This window comes from Schistocerca cancellata, chromosome 1, assembly GCF_023864275.1.
Source record: "Schistocerca cancellata isolate TAMUIC-IGC-003103 chromosome 1, iqSchCanc2.1, whole genome shotgun sequence".
NCBI classification, from domain to species: domain Eukaryota; kingdom Metazoa; phylum Arthropoda; class Insecta; order Orthoptera; family Acrididae; genus Schistocerca; species Schistocerca cancellata.
Genome location: NC_064626.1, coordinates 286,616,735 through 286,636,783, shown reverse-complemented (window position 1 = coordinate 286,636,783; position 20,049 = coordinate 286,616,735). Strand labels below are relative to the sequence as shown.

Below are 20,049 nucleotides of genomic sequence, written 5' to 3'. Positions count from 1 at the left end.
AAACGTCATTTTTATTCAAAGAACATTACAAACGGCGGGGCGTAGTTCTTAACTGGGCGTGTGATCACCATGGATGGCAGTACTTACGCTGCAACGTGCTCCCATGATGGCCATAAGGTTGGTAAGGGATTCTTTGGTGGGGCGTCCCATTCCTTCACCAGCGCGGTTGACCACTGTTGGTTGGTAAATCTTGACGTGCTGTTGTACGTCTCCCCAAGGCATCCCACACGTCCTCGATGGGTTTTAAAGCGGAAGAACGGGCAGGTCAGCCCATTCACCGAATGTAGTTGCTTTACCACAGCTCCTGCAACTGTGTTGCCCTACAAGGACGCGCATTGTCATCCGTTAATATGTGATCAGGGACGAATGCACCCCTTGAAAGACGCACATTGGAAAGGAGGATGATTTGTAGACCAGTACCTCCATGTAACACTATGCTTCCCCATACGAGAACAACCTGAACCACCAAAACGACCAAGTTCCACAATGCTGGATTTACCCTCGCGTGGCAAGAGGTGTGCACCTAGGAACATTACCAAACATGATCGTATTGGTGGTGCACGTGTTATGGTGTGAGAAAGCTTAATGTAGCATCGGCGTACTGACATCCAAATCTTTGAACACGGTACGTTCGACGGTCAACGGCATTGTGACGCTGACTCCACACAACCGACTGACACGTCCGGCCGCTGTGGCCGAGCGGATCTAGGCGCTGCAGTCCGGAACCGCGCTGCTTCTACGGTCGCAGTTTCGAATCCTGCCTCGGGGAGGATGTGTGTGATGTCCTTAGGTTAGTTAGGTATAAGTAGTTCTAAGTCTAGGGGACTGATGACCTCAGGTGTTAAGTCCCATAGTGCTTAGAGCCATTTGAACCATTTTTTGACTGACACACACATCCATGTCGCTGCCATCACTGTCAGCGGTGGAGGATCACCAGACCCTCTAGCACCACTGCTACACCACCTACAGAGTTCCGTTGCGACCACATCTTTAAGACGCTAACCATATTTCTTTCTGGTGTGCTAATTACTAGTGTAAGACACGACGTATACTACATACTGATGGGATGAATTTCCACTAACAACAGTTATGTAAACGAGGCTTTCCATGTAATTACGATGGCGTAATCGTTGAAACCCGTAATGGTTAAAATAAGAACGCTGTGACTGGGGCATAAGTTGAAATATTTTCATTGCTGCGTGATGTTGTACCGGATACGAGATTATAAATACAGTCATTATTGTTCAGGGATAGCTCTGCCACGTGACCCTTCCTACCTCTGGTGCCAACAGGCAGTAGCTTTCGCCAAGCCTCCGTGTTGCTGCAAGGTCGTCCTCGTGACGAGTTCTGTCGTTCTGGGAGAAGACCCGGCGCGTGTACTGTCGTGAGTCACTCGTAGCCTAGAATAATCCCTACCGCCACCCCCACCCCTCCTTTCTCCCACTCAACTTTTATGCATTATCTCCGTTCTGCAGTGCCAGCTGTTGTCAAGCCTCATAGGACGACTGAGACTCGCTTAGATGACCGTATAGCAAAACTTACGATCGCGAAAAGCATCAGTGTGCATCCTAGAGTCTTCCTTCCTGTCCATGTAACATAGGCATCTGTCAACATCAAATCATCAATGACGGAACGGTAGCACAACTGGCGAATCATGGCACAACGAACTGACTGAAGTTTAGCAAAGGAAACGTCACTGAAGTTGCATTGTCGCACCATTTTGTACATGTTTAAATAAACGAACGAACGTTGCTCTTCCCACTGAATTGATTACTGATATTATCGATATGTTCAAGCAGCTACCATACCTTAAACGGAGGTAAAATCTACTGAAAATGCACGAATAAATTACAGAGTTGAAGGATGTAAAATAAAATCCACAAGATAAAATCCATACAGAGACAGAAATGTAGCAATAAACAGAACGTATTCCCTCTGAAGTTTCGATCTCGAGAATAAAAACTGAGTAGCTGATGCAGACGTCGATGCTGTATATGGCCCAACAACTTATTAGATGAACAAGAAACACAAGATGTGCCAGTATCAGATTTTGAGGAATCATCACAGCTATACTGAATCACACAGCGCTCTGTAAGTTGTCTAACCTTTGTTCATAAATTAGTACACTGTAGTTATCTTTATTGTAGGGTACTTCCAATTAGTTTCCACAATAAATCGTAAAAGAAAGTTCTTACCAATACACTTACTACACAATTACTAAACAAAAAGATATCTCACCAGCACACACACACACACACAACGTAATGCGAACAACAAATTCGCGTGCGCTCATAGGCTAAGCCTAGGGACCGAAGACCACAGCAATTCGGTCCCACAGTCCTTACCACAAATTTCCAGTTTTCAAAAAATTCGCTCCGCGTAAACAACAATGGACGTCAGCGCACCGAAATATGACAGTTGGCAGCACTGCCAGCAAAATAACAAGAAACTCACGGACATAGACATAGCTGGTGGCACGTGGAATGCAAAAGTTTTTAAAATACTGGGCAAATGATCAAGGAACTTTCTGCTAGACTGAACAAACCAACAACAAACAGTGCACTACATCACGGATGTAAATAGACGATGTAAGAAGTCGTAAGTAGAATTAATAAGATTTCAAACTCGTCAAAGAAGTGGCGTAGCTTATGAAAAGAGACGGACACTAAAAACTAAATAAATGTTTAAAATTATGTAGACACATCTCTTATATAAGTAAATCATGTGTTGCAGGCCTCTGAAGATGCTGCAGGAAAGAAAAAAAACTAGATGTGTACAGTTACCATTTAAAAATCTGTTTATTGAGTCACAGGAAAGATCGTTATATAAAAATTAAACCTCAATAATGGGGATTCATTGCTATAATAATGTCTCCCTAATTTCCCACCCACACATTTAGAGAGATCAAATTTGAGACCTCTTCGTGATGGGAATACCTTATGTTCTCGATCACAGTTTGGTACATTCGAAGCAGGTACTCTCACATTGTTACAACTTTGAAATTAGTTTTTAATGTTAGTCATGAAAATCATTTAACACTCAGAAAAAATCCAGCTCGATTGCGCTCGTAATCATACACCCGATGTGTCATCTTTTTTTCGTTTCTGAGAAACGAAGCCACATTAACAATAGTTTCGTATCCTTCAGCTTTAACCGAATATTTCACTTCTCTTATCAGACCTAACACCTTCCGTAAACTACGTAATTGTAAAATGTACAATAGTGTATGAATGGCAGCAATGGTGCAACATCTCTTTATATATGAGTGAGGTATTCCCCTTGCAGTTATTTTTAATTATTGGCTCGAACTCTAATTCCGTCAAATATTCGCGGGTGGTAATGAGAGATACTGAAGTACATTGGTAGGCCGCCATTCCTTTCATCAGTGTAGGGTGACGAATGTGTATCTGCTTCAATTATAAGCCTGTTATACGAGTGAGCGCTTTGTATAGCTCGACTGACGAACCATAGCCGAATGCCGCGATGTGGATATTACCTACAACCCCGTTAAGTACGGAGAGAGGTAGACTGCATGTAGTGCCGGTATTCGTCCGGCACACCAGAACTGTTGCTGCGAGTAATTGTAGAACAGTGGTAAATTAGAATGACTACTGGTGAGAAAACATTGACGCTAGTGACTTACAAGCACGGTATATGGTATTTCATTCTGCGTCAATAGTGCTTTGAAACCGGGAATACCCTCTTCTTGGTCGAGCTATTACGTCAGCATATCAGTATTCAGCGCTCAATACTCGTTAGAGGAGCTACACGGTTTAAAGTTATGTTTGTGTTTTACATATGTGTGTGAAATAAAGACAGTTCAAGCGCCAATTTCCGTTAATCTTAAAATGGTTCAAATGGCTCTGAGCACTATGGGACTCAACTTCTGAGGTCATCAGGCCCCTAGAACTTAGAACTACTTAAACCTAAGTAACCTAAGGACATCACACACATCAATGCCCGAGGCAGGATTCGAACCTGCGACCGTAGCGGTCTCGCGGTACCAGACTGTAGCGCCTAGAACCGCACGGCCACTCCGGCCGGCCGTTAATCTTAATTCCCTCGTTAAAAACCTCTTTCAATCATCGAACCGCGCCACCTTGATAATTGTTAAGAAGTGTGGGGGGAAAATGCTGCATTCTTGTGTAAGTTGTTTGTTTTTGTCTTTAAGCTATGTCAGAGCACCATTTACATTCAAAATTACGCATTGTTGGCGGAGAATGGTTCAAATGGTTCTGAGCACTATGGGACTCAACTTCTGAGGTCATTAATCCCCTAGAACTTAGAACTAGGTAAACCTAACTAACCTAAGGACATCACAAACATCCATGCCCGAGGCAGGATTCGAACCTGCGACCGTAGCGGTCTTGCGGTTCCAGACCAGCGCCTTTAACCGCACGGCCACTTCGGCCGGCTGGCGGAGAATAAAGATGTCCTAGGAAGGGGACTACGTTTAGTAAGTAAGATTTCTGACGAGTACCATTTGAAGATTTCAGAAAAAAAGACAAAATCAGTCGCTTTTAAAGAAAAGCGTCCTGTAGGGACAAAAATTGTTAATTAATAGAACAGGACAAACATTTTAACGCTTTAGGTTGTGACATCACAAATGAGTATGACGAAGACAGAGGAAATTAGCTAAGTTCAGGAATATAAGTGGAGCAATAAACAGATGTCTAAAAAATAAGACGAAGAAAGATAAAAAAAAGGAAATTTTACAAGACAGTGACAGTTTCAATGCTTGTTTATATAAGTGAAATATGGGTTATAAGTGAACATCAAGAAAGTCGATACAAGCAACAGAGATGTTTCTAAGAGCAGTAGAGGGATGCGCAAGAGCCAACACATTTTGAAATCTGGAAACTAGGTAAGAGCTGAATATATTTAATATCGTCAATAAAATACATGAAAATATTAGAAGCTGGAACGAACACCTCGAAAGAATGGTGTAAGCCTGTTGGGAGAAGAAGGCAAAAGATCGATTGGGACCGGGGAAGCTATGGGAACTGTAACAGGCAAAACAAGAACGGGCCTAATGCTTGAAGTGAAGATGATGTGCTAAAAAAATGGGAGGGAAACAGTGAAACCCAGTTCTGCCATAAAACCTGCTTCTCTCGAGCTGTAAGTCCGTTCAGAACATACGAAGCTGTCTCGCGCAACAGTTTCGCGTATTGCGAACGCGATCCCCACCGCGAAACGTGTATAGCGTGACGGTTTCATGACGAGGCAGACTACAGTCTGTTTTTGGGTGCGTGTAGAATTCCCTCGCTTCTCTCGTTTCGCGCAGTGTTAACCTTGTCACTTGGTGCACGCGGTAGAATTAACCGGGAGGAAAGCATCCCCCTCAAGACATTTTGTACAAACACTAGTTGCTTTTTGGAGTTTCCAAAGAAAAATCTCATCACAATGGGGTAAAAGGAAGTGAGGAAATGATCACGATTCTACATCTACATATATTCTCCGCTAGCCACCAAGCGGTGTGTGGCGGAGGGCACAATTCGCTCCAAAGTCCTATTCCCCCCCTCTATTCATTCCACTCGCGGATCACGCGAGGGAAAAACGACTGTCTGAACGCCTCAGTACGAGCTCTAATTTCCCTTATCTTTGAATGGTGATCACTGCTCGATTTGGAAGTTGGTGGTAATAATATATGCTCTACATCCTCTGCGAAGATCGGATTTTGGAATTTAGTGAGCAGCCCCTTCCGTTTAGCGCGTCGTCTATCTGCAAGTGTATCCCACGTCAATCTTTCTATGAGATTTGCAACGCTCTCGTGATGGCTAAATGTACCAGTCACGAATCTTGCCGCTCTTCTTTGGACCTTCTCAATCTCTTGAATCAGACCCAACTGGTAAGGGTCGCATACAGACGAACAATACTCTAAGACTGGACGAACTAACGCATTGTAAGCTATTTCCTTTATTGAAGGACTGCATCGCTACAGGATTCTACCAATAAACCGCAATATAGAGTTCACCTTGCTCGTTACTTGTGTAATCTGATCATTCCATTTGAGATCATTTCGAATGGTCACACCCAGATACTTGACGGATGTTACCGCTTCCAAAGACTGGGCATTTATTTTGTACTCGTACATTAATGGGGCTGGCCGCGGTGGTCTCGCGGTTCTAGGCGCGCAGTCCGGAACCGCGCGACTGCTACGGTCGCAGGTTCGAATCCTGCCTCGGGCATGGATGTGTGTGATGTCCTTAGGTTAGTTAGGTTTAAGTAGTTCTAAGTTCTAGGGGACTGATGACCACAGCTGTTAAGTCCCATAGAGCTCAGAGCCATTTGAACCATTTTTTTTTACATTAATGGGGATTTTCGCCTTGTTATACGCAGTAGGTTACACATACTAATATTGAGAGATAACTGCTAGTCATTACACCACACATTTATTTTCTGCAAATCCTCATTGATTTGTTCACAACTTTCGTGTGATACTACTTTCCTGTACACTGCAGCATCATCGGCAAACAGTCAAATGCCGCTGTCAATACCATCAACCAGATCGTTTATGTCAAGTGTAAAAAGCACCGGACCTATTACGCTGCCCTGGGGCACACCTGAAATTACGCTTGTTTCTGTGGAAGTCACCCTGGTCAGGGCGACATACTGCTCCCCGTCTGTTAGAAAACTTTCTACCCAACCGCATATGTCATCGGATAGACCGTAAGCGCGCACTTTTTGGAGCAAGCGACAGTGCGGAACTGAGTAAAACGCCTTTCGAAAGTCGAGAAATATGGCATCAACCTGGGAGCCGGTGTCTAGAGCTTGTTGTATATCATGCACAAAGAGGGCCGGCTGTGTCTCGTATGACCGCTATTTCCTAAAATCGTGCTGGTTTCTGCAGATGAGCTTCTCAGAGTATAGAGAGGTCATTATGTCTCAACACAAAATATGTTCCGTGAGTCTACAAGAAATCGATGTCAGTGAAATTGGCCGGTAATTATGTGCAGCCGATTTTCTCCCCTTTTTATAGATTGCTATGACCTTGGCTTTCTTCCAGTCCCGTGGAACTTTCCGCATCTCTAATAGATGATGGATAAGAATGGTGCTATATTTGTAGTATAGTCAACATGTAATCTTACGGGCATACCGTCTGGGCCAGATGCCTTCCTGAGGTCTAATCCCAGATACAGTAAACACTATGTCAGCCATCCTTGCGTTTGTTCGATAACTGAAAGGGGGAATGGTGCTGCAGTCCTCTACCGCAAACGAGTTTTTGAAAGCTAGGTTTAGAATTTCAGCCTTCTGTTTATCATCATCAGTTACATTACCTGTACTTCTTCAGCAACCAGTTGTAACTTAATAAAAAAAAATAGAACTCTGTTGGAGTCAGAACAAACGACAGGTGGGGGGAGACGAAATGCAAGATCAATGGACTGAGTGTGGAAATTAATTACTTTATATGTACGTCCACTTATTAATTTATAATGCTTCTCAGAGGTTAAGTTCCTGACTGTGTCGTCAATGGGTTTTGCTGTCATTTGTGGTATAAGTTGGTTCCCTTATTGGAGCCAAAAACAGAATAACTACTTGCTCCGCCAGTGGCGACATGATTTCATTTCCTCTTTCTCAAAGACCATCGTCGTGAGGAATTTGGATGCAGCAGTCAAAAGTCCTACAGATCATGTTGACATGGTTGTCTCAGCCAGAGATATATCTCATCCTTTACTTGTATGATCTGCGTAACGTATCACTCTGTGTAAACGAAAGGCCAAGACAGCCTTCTCTTGGAAGATCTGACGCAACTATTTCGCGTGGAACATCTTAATAGACGGATGATCATTGAAAATGCCTGATGTCCTTTCTTTGTAAGATAAATTGGAAATGTTAAGGATTGGATCCAAGGCATCAGTGAACAGTCCGATGTTCAGAAGCTTTCCGTTGACAGCTCATCACCATTAACATTTCAAATAAATTACGGGAATGCAGCTGGGTGACGTAGTCGACGACCGCCGTTACTTCCCCCCTGTGCACAACCTATCATTTTCAATGAAAACTCCAGCAAGTGAGTAATGTGCAAGTGAATTCCGCAAGGTAACACACACACACACACACACACACACACACACACACACAATGTAAAGACTAGTGTCATACACACTACCAAAGATAACCGACACCAGAAGTTATCGATAGTAAAAATTTGTAAACAACAAGTGACGTAGCGTTAACTCTGTTCCTCGACGTTAGAGTTTGTGTTGAATTAACGAACACATTTCGACATGTGTTGACTTTTTAATCAATGACCAGTACCATGAGCACACAGATGCATTTGCGATGGGAAGCCCTTGTCACCTACTACTGCAATTTTGTTTGTGGAAGATTCCGAGGAAACTGTCTTGAAATCGGCGGCTTTGAAACCTCAGTGTTTTTTTTTTTTTTTCAGATATGTGGGGGATATGTCGTTTGGCCTCGTGGCAGTTAAGTACTTAAACGCCTTCTTGGAACACCTGAATTCATCTACACCCGAATATTCGTTTCAGGATGGAGATGGAAAAGAACGGTTGCCTTCCCTTCCTTGATGTGTTCGTCAGGTGAAAGGCTGATGGTACATTGGGACATGCTGTTTATAGGACGCCTACTCACGTTGATTTGTATCTACAGGCTGATAGCTGTCACAATCCGGTTGAGTGTGAAGGTGTGCTTCGTACCTCGGTCACGTCATTTCAGACTCTGACAGTTTGTCAGTCGGATGAGTGATGATAGTACCGATTTGGCACCAAGGACTGTGCCTTCCTGCTTTACGCAGGGAGGATGTCTAACAAGACTGGTCGTATTTTGCGGAAATGTGACGTGAAATGCGTTTTCCGAGCTCCATTTAAGATTAGGGTCCTATAAAGTTCCGTTAAGGACGATCTTGGTTGGCGTAAGGCAGACGTCTATCGTGTTCCTTACAGCTTTGGCATGTCATATATACTGCAGATCAGATTATCAGGGCAGTGGAGTACCGGTGCACTGAGCTTAAGCGTCACTCACACAACAGCCGAGCAAATCTGCAAACGCAGAACATTGTCTTGGTACCGGTTGTCCAATGGAACGTAACACGGAGATTCTGGCATGCACTTCTAGGTATTTGGATAGGGCTGCTACCGAAGCAGATGAGATCAAATTAGAAAGTCACCGTGTAAATAGAGGCAGAGATTCTTCGTGTAATCCTGCTCTTTCCCTTGTCCAAAGACAGAGGGACAGAGTTAATGCTGTCCCACGAGTTGTTTGGAAATTTTTACTATCGATAACTTCTGGCGTCAGTCATATTTGGTTGTGTGGTGGCGTTAACGTTTGGTGTGTGTATGTGTGTGTGTGTGTGTGTGTGTGTGTGTGTGTGTGTGTGTGTGTGTGTGGGTTTGAGTTGAGTTATCTCTCCGGAATTACTCTGGAAACCTAGGATTCAAATTCACTTGCGTAACGCTTGTTTGCTGCAGTTTTGTCTTGAAAATGAGAGGGTGTGTACCTGTTGAAACCTCGGCGGTTGTCTACGTCTCCATACGGCTGAATTGCCGTGAGTTACCTCAACGTTGTATAAGCCGAGAGGAATTGAAGTTTCACACGGTTAACATTTATTCTCCCAAGAGGATCGGCCCAGTTACCACCTGGGCAGTTATCACTACAGTGGCTTGGTTTGGTGAGCTCGAGCACAAAGATTGGTACTGAAGTTTCAATGAAATGCAAGATGACTGCGGCCCTTTCTTGAGAAATAATAATCAGCCATGTTTTTGATATTGGCTTTGCTGCACCGTTTAGTTAATTTACCGTTTTGCATGTCTTCAGGCCCCGCTTCGCGCAAGAATACACGGTAACGAGTGAGGGAGTGTCGGTCTTACGCAGTAGGACGCCACGAGGAGAGGTGTGCCTAGCCGCTTCTGATGTCAGAGCCGCGGGCTGGTTGGAACGTTGCCTCAGGGACCTGGCAAACGATCCCGGGCGGCGCGTCACCTCTGCTTCTGTAATGCGTGTCAGCGGCGCAAATTGTGCACGGCTGGGGTGTCTGTCAAACAGAGATGAAGGCGTCCGGCGCATCCAGGCGATGCGACAGTGGCGCGGTATGGGCCATCTGCTGGCCTCGGCCAACTCTGCTACTGAGTCAGGACACGTGTTACTTGGCACCGCGTTGCTAATACTGTTATTTACACCTATACTCTGCACTCCACCGTGTAGTGCATGGCACAGGTTACGTCCCATTGTACCAGTTATTAGGGTTTATTCTCGTTCCATTCACCTACGGAGAAGAAAGATTGTTTAAATGCCTCTGTGTTTCCTGTAATTAATCCAGTCTTGTCCTTCCGACCCTATGTGAGCGATACATAGGGGGTTATATATTTCTACAGACATAATTTAAAGCCAGTTCTTGAAACTTTGTTGGTACTTTGTGTAGGGATAGTTTACGTCTATGTTGAAGGGTCTGCCAGTTCAGTTTTGTCAGCATCTTGAGACACTATCTCATGGGTCAAAAAAACCTGTGACGACTCGTGCTGCACTTCTCCGTCTACGTTCAATATCCCTCGCTAGTTCTATTTGATACGGGTCCCACACACTTGAGCAATATTCTAGAATTTATAAGCAATCTTCCTTTGTAGACTAATTGCATTTCCCCAGTATTCTACCAATAAACCGAATTCTACCACTTGTTTTATCCACGACTGGGCCCATCTGATCTTTCCATTGCATTAACCATGGTCTAGGTATAGCGTCTTTGATCAGTAATCAAAACGTCCTCGGTCCTGGGTTTGAAACACGCCACTGCTCACATTTTCATTAATAAACAGCATTGGCGGCCGAAGACTTCCGGTATAAGCAGTCAACCTCGTTCTGCCGAAGGCGTTGTCAAAGAGGGCGAAGGAGCGGACAGAGGTTCAGGGCATCCTCTTGCCCTTCGAGTAGGAAACTGCCCTAAAGACCGAGGAATCAGCAATGATCTACGGCATGACGAAGCAGAAGGCAATGGAAACCACTGCATTAAAGACACACAACGTGTATCCATAGGACATGTGCCCTGTAATTCCAAAAGTGTCATGATGATCTCTCCACTGGCAAAAGATTCTGGAATAGTGTCCCAGTCGTATCTCCGGACGAGGACTGCCAAGGGGCAGATGACCATGAGAAACAGATTGAATAATCTATCAGAGGATAACGTTTTACGAGTCGGGGCGTGGGACGTCAGAAGCTTGAATGTGGTAGGGAAGCTACAAAATCTGCAAAGGGAAATGCAAAGACTCAGTCTAGATATAGTGGGGGTCAGTGAAGTGAAATGGAAAGCAGGCAAATATTTCTGGCCAGATGAGTATAGGCTAATATCAACAGCAGCATAGACTGATATAACGGGAGTAGGATTCGTTATCAATAGAAAGGTAGGGCAAAGAGTGTGTTACAGTGAACAGTTCTATTATAGGCCTGTTCTTATGATAATAGACAGCAAACCAACACTGGCAACGAAAGTTCAGGTATACACACCGCGTCGCAAGCTGAAGATGAACAGATAGAGAAAGTATATGAGGATATTGAAAAGGTAGTACAGTACGTAAAGGGAGATGAAAATCAAATAGGCATGGGGGACTGGAATGCAGTTGTACGAGAAGGAGTAGACGATAAGGTTACAGGAGAATGTGGGCTTCGGACAAAGAATGAGAGAGGAGAATGACTAATTGAGGTCTGTAACAAATTTCAGCTAGTAATAGCGAATACTCGGTTCGAGAATCACAAGAGGAGACGGTATGCTTGGTAAAGACCGCTTGATACGGGAAGAGCTCTTTTAGATTACATCATGGTCAGACAGACATTCCGAAATAAGATTCTGGACTTAAGGCGTACCCAGGAGCAGATACAGACTCAAATCACAATGTAGTAGCGATGAAGAGGAAGCTGAAGTTTAAGACATTAGCCAGGTAGAATCAATACGCAAAAAAGGGGGATACGGGAGTACTAAGGGATGACAAGACACGCTACAGATACAAAAATAAGGAATATCTCCGTAGGCAGTACAGTTGAAGTGGAATGGACATCTCTAAAAAAAGGTAATCACAGAAGTTGGAAAGAAAAACGGAAGTACAAAGAAAGTGACTGCGAAGAAATCGTAGCTAAGAGAAGAAATACTTTAGTTCATCGATGGAACAAGGAAATACAAAAGAGTTCCGGGAAATTCAGTATTACAGAAATACACGTCGCTGAGGAGTGAAATAAATAGTAAGTGCAGGGAAGCTCAGAGAAATGGCTGCAGGAAAAATGTGAAGGAATTGAAAAAGAAATGATTGTCGGAAGGACTGTGACGTTAAAAGCAAGGGTGGTAGCATTAAGATTGCAACGGGAATTGCACTGTTAAATGCAGAGGAGAGAGCGGATAGGTAGAAAGAGTACACTGAAGGCCTCTATGAGGGGGAAGATTTGTCTGATGTGATAGAAGAAGTAACAGGAGTCGATTTAGAAAAGATAGGGGATCCACTATTAGAATCATAATTTAGGAGAGCTTTGGAGAACTTAAGGTCAAATAATAAGGCAGAAGGGATAGATAACATTCCATCAGAATTTCTAAAATCATTGAGGGAAGCGGCAACGAAACGACTATTCACGTTGGTGTGTAGAATGTATGAGTCTGGCAACATACCATCCGACTTTCGGAAAAATACCATCCTCACAATTTCGAAGACTGCAAGAGCTGACAAGTGCGAGAATTATCGCACAATCAGCTTGACAGTTCATGCATCCAAGTTGCTTGCAAGAATAATATACAGAAAACTGAGGATGTGCTAGATGACGATCAGTTTGCCTCTAGAAAGGGTAAAGGCACCCGAGAGGCAATTCTGACGTTGCCGTTGATAATGGAAGCAACACTGAAGAAAAAGCAAGACACGTTCATAGGATTTGTCGACCTGGAAAAAGAGTTCGACTATGTAAAATGGTGCAAGATATTCGAAATTCTGAGAAAAATAGGGGTTAGTTATAGGGTGAGGCAAATAATATACAATATGTACAAGAGCCAAGAGGGACTAATAAGAGTGGACGACCAAGAACGAAGTGCTAGGATTAGAAAGCGTAGAAGACAGGGATGTAATCTTCCCCGCCTACTGTTTAGTATGTATGGAAATAAATGGAAATAAATGAAAATTTCAGGAGTGAAATTAAGATTGAAAGTGAAATATCAGTGATACGATTCGCTGATAACATTGCTATCCTGAGTGAGAGCGAAGAAGATTTACATGATCTGCTGAATGGAATGAACGCTCTAATGAGTACAGCGTATTGACAGAGTAAATCTAAGAAAGACGAAAGTAATGATAAGTAGCAGAAATGAAAACAGCGAGAAACTTAACATCAGGATTAATGGTCACGAAGTAGATGAAGTTAAGGAATTCTGCTACCTAGGCAGCAAAATAGCGAAAGACGGATGGAGCAAGGAGGACATCAAAAGCAGACTAGAAGTGGCAAAAAGGACATTCCTGGCCAAGAGAAGTCTTCTGGTATCAAACATAGGCCCTAATCTGTGGGAGAAATTTCTGAGAATGTACGTCTGTAGCACAGCACTGTATGGTAGTGAGACATGGACTGTAGGAAAACCGGAACAGAAGAGAATCGAAGCATTCGAGATGTGGTGCTACAGGCGAATGTTGAAAATTAGGTGGACTGATAAGGTAAGGAATGAGGAGGTTCTGCGCAGAATCGGAAAGGAGCATGTGGGAAACGGTGACAAGAAGGGACAGCATGATAGGACATCTGTTAAGACATCAGAGAATAACTTCCATGGTACTAGAGGGGGCACTAGAGGCAAAAACTGTAGAGAAAGGCAGAGATTGGAATACATCCAGTAGATAGTTGGGGTCGTAGGTCGGAAGCGCTACTCTGAGATGAAGAGTTTGGCACAAGAGAGGAATTCGTGGCGGGCCGCATCAAACCAGTCAGAAGACTGATAACCCGAAATAAGAAAAAAAATCCCTACGAAGTACTACAGCCAGATAATTGTATATTTTGGACGATTCCAATCGTGACTCATTGACATAATACTCATAGGGTTTTGTGAAGAGCACAGTAGCACAGTTTTACATTTTTGGATATTTAAAGCAAACTGTCAATCTTTGCATCACTTTGAAATCTTGTCAAGATCTGAGTGAATATTTAGGCAGTTTCCTTTAGACAATACTTCATTACACATAACCGCATAATCTGCAAAAGACTGAGGTTACTATTAACATTGTTCCGAAGATCCCAACCCACTTCTACATCTGACGATTACTCTCTATCTCAGAAAACATACTGCATCCTTCCTATAAAAAAAAACCGTCAGTGCAGTCACAAATTTCGTTTGGTGTCTCATGGGACCGTACTTTTCTCTTTTTTCATTCATACCCTCCATCTTGCAAACGGTGGGTGAATACTACGGTGTGGGATTCTTCTGCGTTATCTCAGCGGCACAGGAACAAAACAGATCACAGCGTCGATTCCAGGTTACGGGGAGGCGTGACTGCCCCGTATTAAATCCGACTCGTTGATTAAGGACGAACGCTATTGTGAGCCGACAGGTCTGACTTTTGTTTTTGGGTTGTTTCGCAAGTCTATCTAGGTAAATACCGGCCCGTTATTCGCGTCTCACCTCCAATTGTTTTGTTTTGTATTGTATGGAACTGGAGACCTAGAAACGACGGAGAGGCTTCGTTCCCGCCGTAGGCCTCAGTGGTTCACAACCCCAAAACATGCTGCAGCAGTCCACTCACCCCTTCGCCGCCCCACACCGAACCCAGGGTTATCGTACGGTTCGGCCCCCAGTGCCCCCCCCCCCCCCCCCCTTCCGGGAACGTTTCGCACCAGACGAGTGTATGTAACCCCAAGTTCGCGTGGTAGAGTAATTATGGTGTACACGTACGCGGAGAAAGTGTTTGCACAGCAATCGCCGACATAGCTCGCCTACGATACACGCCACGCAAACACTTAGAATTCTCCAGTTGAACTTGCCATTTACTCCCGATGCAGACGGATGGAATACAAGAATTCCGTAGTGTGTGTGTGTGTGTGGGGGGGGGGGGGGGGGTAGTCGTGACGTCATGAAGGGAATCCGGCCAAGACTGTAGAGATAAACAGCCAGAGGGCGTGTATTATTTTATTTGACTATTTTCACTCATCAGACGCGAGCGCCTTCAGATATTCATTGTTCTAGAGGCAACAGGTTGGAAGTCTAAAGTGCCGCTCACCACCACAGTCTGCACAAATTGCTGTCAGCTGGGTCAAAGTTACCAGCCGAATTTTAACGAGAGAGGTCACTAGATATTGCTCCTGATGATCCATTTGTTGAATGCGGACTTCAAGATCGGCAGTTCTTGCGTGCTGGCACTGATTTTAACTTCAACCTTCGTACTATCCCAAATTCGGCCACAACAGTGTAGACGCAGACCTTTCATCAAACTAGACTCATCAATATACAGTATCCACTGAAGTCTTACAAAGAATGACCTATGAGATTCCTGCATTAGTTCATAAGTCAGTTAATGAAAAAGGAAATTCCCACGTTTTACAGTGCAACGGAAAAAGCTTAAAAAAACGGGTAGCTCAGTAAAATAGAATGTCGGGAGCAAGCCTACGGCCCTGTACTCCAAATGAAGACAATGTGGCACACGGCAGCTTTGGAGCTAACGTCTCGCTGAGGCTAAGGAGCAACAGTTCACCTAGGTACAAATGGGCTATGGCCTTGTTGCAAGTACCGGCCCAGTATTCGCCTGAAGTTGTAATGGACACAGGAAACCTAGACCAGGGTGACTGAATGGTGCTTTCAATCGTGTAATCCCTCAAACACCTCTCGTAAGAAAAATAAGCCACATGAATGTGGGAATACAGAGTTATATTGAAAATTAGGAAGCTGGATGAAGGATGACATGAACAGCTGTTACATAGAACATGGCAGAAATATGTCTCTGGAGCACATCCATTGGGAAGTTTAAAAGAAAGGGGACAGTTTAATACAATTTATAGGGCATTAAAAGTAGCAGAACTCTTAGAATGTAGATAAGTGAGTTGGCTGTAGCATATACTGAAATAGGTAAAGATTGACAAGGTGTATAAACAAATTCTCGACCGCATCTAGGTAGTCGAAATGTCAGAGTAACATGATTGCTCAACCAGCGGAAACTCTATTATGTCCTTAGTGTTTCTCCTGTCCTTAGAGTATCTGCTGTCCTGAGACTGATAGAGAAACAGTTCATTATAGCTTTCATCGTTATCATAAATTTACGGGAAATTTGACAGTGAGCGACCAAAAATCAATTCCATAATTTGTTTTATATAATGCTAAAGCAATTTCGAGTAGAGAATACGGCCGGCCGGAGTGGCCGAGCGGTTCTAGGCGCTACAGTCTGGCGCCGCGCGACCGCTACGGTCGCAGGTTCGAATCCTGCCTCGGACATGGGTGTGTGTGATGTCCTTGGGTTAGTTAGGTTTAAGTAGTTCTAAGTTCTAGGGGACTGATGGCCTCAGAAGTCAAGTTCCATAGTGCTCAGAGCCATTTGAACCATTTTTTGAGAGAATACGGTGAGAGGGAATAAGGGAGCGGGGGGAAGTCGGCGAAATAGTAGTTAAAACCTGCTGAAATCATTTCATAGCGTCAAATTAAAAAACTAATAGAAAGAGTATTCCACAACGCCAATCGTTCATACCACTGCTTTCGTCACCTTGTAATCTGTTCTCTGTCGCCTTTTTCATGGAACTTGGTTGGGTGCGTAGGTTGCCAACTGCATCTCTACTGCTTGGACAGTCGAAGAAGTTTCTCAGATTAAGCACTACTCTTTACGATAGGGAGTCTGGCTTGGACAAGTGGTAATCTAAAATGTTTCCTCAACATGGATAAGCACGATACTATGAACTGTAGTCCCGTGTCTTTTGGACTGGTGTATCTGTAAATGTGCAGTTCTTAGCGATGGTTGGACAGACATATATGCGGAAACTGACGGCTCATGGTTGTCATAAAAATGACGTGGGTGATTCCTATGTTTACGAACACGTGAGGAGCTTGCCTGCAGACAATCTGGATTTCTTCATCGATGATGCTACATTACCGGGAATGTTATTGCATTTTCAGTCCATTTTTGTATTTGCACCTGTATAGATGTAATACAAACGAACTATATACTCCTATGCTGTGTACTAATTAATTGTGGAACACTAAAATTTATACTCTGAGTAGCATGTTAATATTTGTACATCAATAACGACAAAAATAATGAACATATGCAAAACATTTAACGGTTTATCTCTTCTGAGATCTAAAAACAGGAAAGGACAGCTTAACTGAGAGCTACTAAATAAAGGAATTTATGTACAGTAACAGTGTGGAAAGAAGGAATGATGATTAGTGCTTCGAGAGAACTAAACTGTGGCATGGCACCATTGTTGGTAAACCTGGGGAGAGGAAGGGTTGTGTTGGACGGGAGGAGGCTCTCCGTCCAAAAAAGCAAGCACATAGATTAGACAAAATGGTGCAAATGGCTCTGAGCACTGTGGGACTTAACATCTGAGGTCATCAGTGCCCTAGAACCTAGAACTACTTAAACCTAACTATCATAAGGACATCATAGGCATTCATGCCCGAGGCAGGATTCGAACCTGCACCCGTAGGAACCGCGCGTTTCCGGACTGAATTGCTTAGAACCGCTCGTCCACCGCGGCCGGCACATAGATTAGCTTAGTCGGTAAAAGCACTGCCTGCGAAAGTTAAGAATCCGAGTCTGAGTTCAGATGCTGTGGCAGGTACAGAATGTTAACTGTATAAGTAACAACCAACCAAAAGTTTATTTTGTTTGTTCATTAAAAACACAGTTGTCGTTTTCTAAATGATCATTCACCTTGACACGGCTACATGTTTTTATCAATACACGGGAACACTGAATTAACTGTAGGTTACTGAACCCTCGTACAATTGATGATAGCTGTAGGACATAAAACTGGGCATTTTGTGCTTAATTTCGCACGTAACAAACCATTGCAGATATAATAATTGCAATTAGCCAATGCAAAACGTACAAATTATGACTTACTTTGGATAAAACTTTGAATAGTACACTCTACGACGCTTTAGTAGCAATGAAACACATTCCCCGCTTTGGTGTTCTTGGGTTAAAGATGAGTTGCCTTGGATTCACCACCAGGAACATTTGCTTTTATCATCTGTCTTGTAAGAAAAACATTTTTGTTGTTATTCATGTTTGCACACAATCACTATGTTCTTCGTTATGATTCAGGTTCGTTGGGCAACAACATAGATTATTTCCCCATCTGATATGAGTCAGTCAAAACAAGTGTTGTTGACCAGTAAATAGTTGTATAGGCGGCAGTGTGTTTATGTAATTACGAAGTACATCATAAGTATTATTCTTTCTAGACAGACGATAAAAATAAATGTTCCTGGTGGTGATTTCACGACAGCTCATCTTTAAACCGATGTTCACGCGTTTTGATGAAAACATGTAAACCATCTGAAGATGAAAACTGTAACGTTGTTTTTTTTTTTTTTAAGAAAATAAACCGAATAGTTGCTGTTGTGAACCACCAACGTTCTTTGATACGTAACAGATACATATCTATTATAATGTTATTTGAGAAACAAGCGCGGTTCATAAGTATTTTGTTTATCGTCTGGAATCACTCTTCAGGAATGGAGTCCACTCCGCTGAACTCTGTCGTGACAAGTAAGTAAAAACACCTGCAGCCGTCCTTATGATTTGATTTTATTATATTTTGTCCCTACCAGTTTCAACGCTTCTATGCGTCGTCTTCAGGCTGTTTATGATGCGATACAGGTTGATATAATCCCCATGCATACCACATCTGTTTTCAACATAACTGGATACGCAGATAACGTGTCAGCACTCCAACCATCAACTGCACACATTATCTGTGTATCCAGTAATGCTGACAACGGATGTGGTGTGCATGGGGCTCATATCAGCCTGTACCGCATCATAAACAGCCTGAAGATGACGCACTTTTTGCGTTGAAACTGGTAGCGACAAAATAAAATAAACTCATAACGACGGCTGTAGGTGTTTTTATTTACTTGTCGCGATAGTAAACGGCCGTCGTCCCAGAGACTTTCTGCTAAAAGGATGGACATACAAAAATCCTTGAATTCTGTGATACATCGTCGATTGATCTAAGCAGAACTACGTCAAGAAATAAGCGCATTTAGGCACGGAAAAAAATCTTTTGGACCGAGGACTGTTCACGCTGCCCCCACACTGATCATCTTCGGCACCCAGAAATATAGCGCTGTGAGATTTGTAACATAACAGCTAATCGATATCGACATTTGAGGCGCGAATTTCTCGGGACCGCTGCGCTGGCGTCAGCACGAGTTGGACTCACCAGCTGCACCAGCTTGATGATGCCGGGCGTGGTCTTGAAGTAGGGCACGTTGATGCCGAAGGGCAGGCGGCTGGCGCCCTGCGGGCCCGGGTCGCTGTTCACCTGGGCGGTGCCCGTCGTGACGGTGACTTTGGTCTCGGCCATCATGGCGCGCACACTACAACACGCAGTACGCGGGACGAGCGGACGGGATGGGTTATCGCGGCGCGCGGCTGCCCTCTACTGGCCCACTGCTCGCGGCCACGCTTTTCGCTGCGGGCAGGATAGCAGCAGCAGCGGAGGCGAGGTACTGCGAGCGGGGGGAGCCAGATCTGCCTAGGCCAGCAGCAGGGAAGGCAGGGGAGGGGGCAGCTTTTGCGCAACCGCCCGCTGCAGCCGACACGGTTGTTAGTGTTTTCCTCCTGAGACCACCAGACCGACACCGCCACAACCCAGGTAGTACAGTTGGCATCGCTGCACCGACACCAGCGCGCTATGAGGGCAACAAGTAATAAGTGATCTGCGGCGTTTCGTGTCGTCTTACGGCTCAAAATCAACCAATATTGCACCTCTTTCCCGCAGGGGATGCGAAGTGCGGCGAAATCAAGTAAAGCTTGTACAAAACTACGAGGGCAATCCCAAAAGTAAGGTCTCCTACTTTTTTCAGTACATAGACCTGTTTATTTCTACAATGGTTTACATCAGTTTACAGCTTGAACATTTAGCTATTTTTCG

The 20,049-nt window shown here is 44.0% G+C and overlaps 1 protein-coding gene across 1 annotated transcript in view; it reads right to left on the bottom strand.

Moving 5' to 3' along the window:
* Window positions 1–19,606, bottom strand: part of LOC126171414 (uncharacterized) — a 440,739-nt gene extending 421,133 nt beyond the window's left edge. The window contains exon 1 of the mRNA XM_049920798.1: window positions 19,336–19,606. Within this exon, the coding sequence (XP_049776755.1) occupies window positions 19,336–19,482 (147 nt within the window). The 5' untranslated portion in view covers window positions 19,483–19,606. The remainder of the gene's footprint in view (window positions 1–19,335) is intronic.
* Window positions 19,607–20,049: the final 443 nt, after the last annotated feature.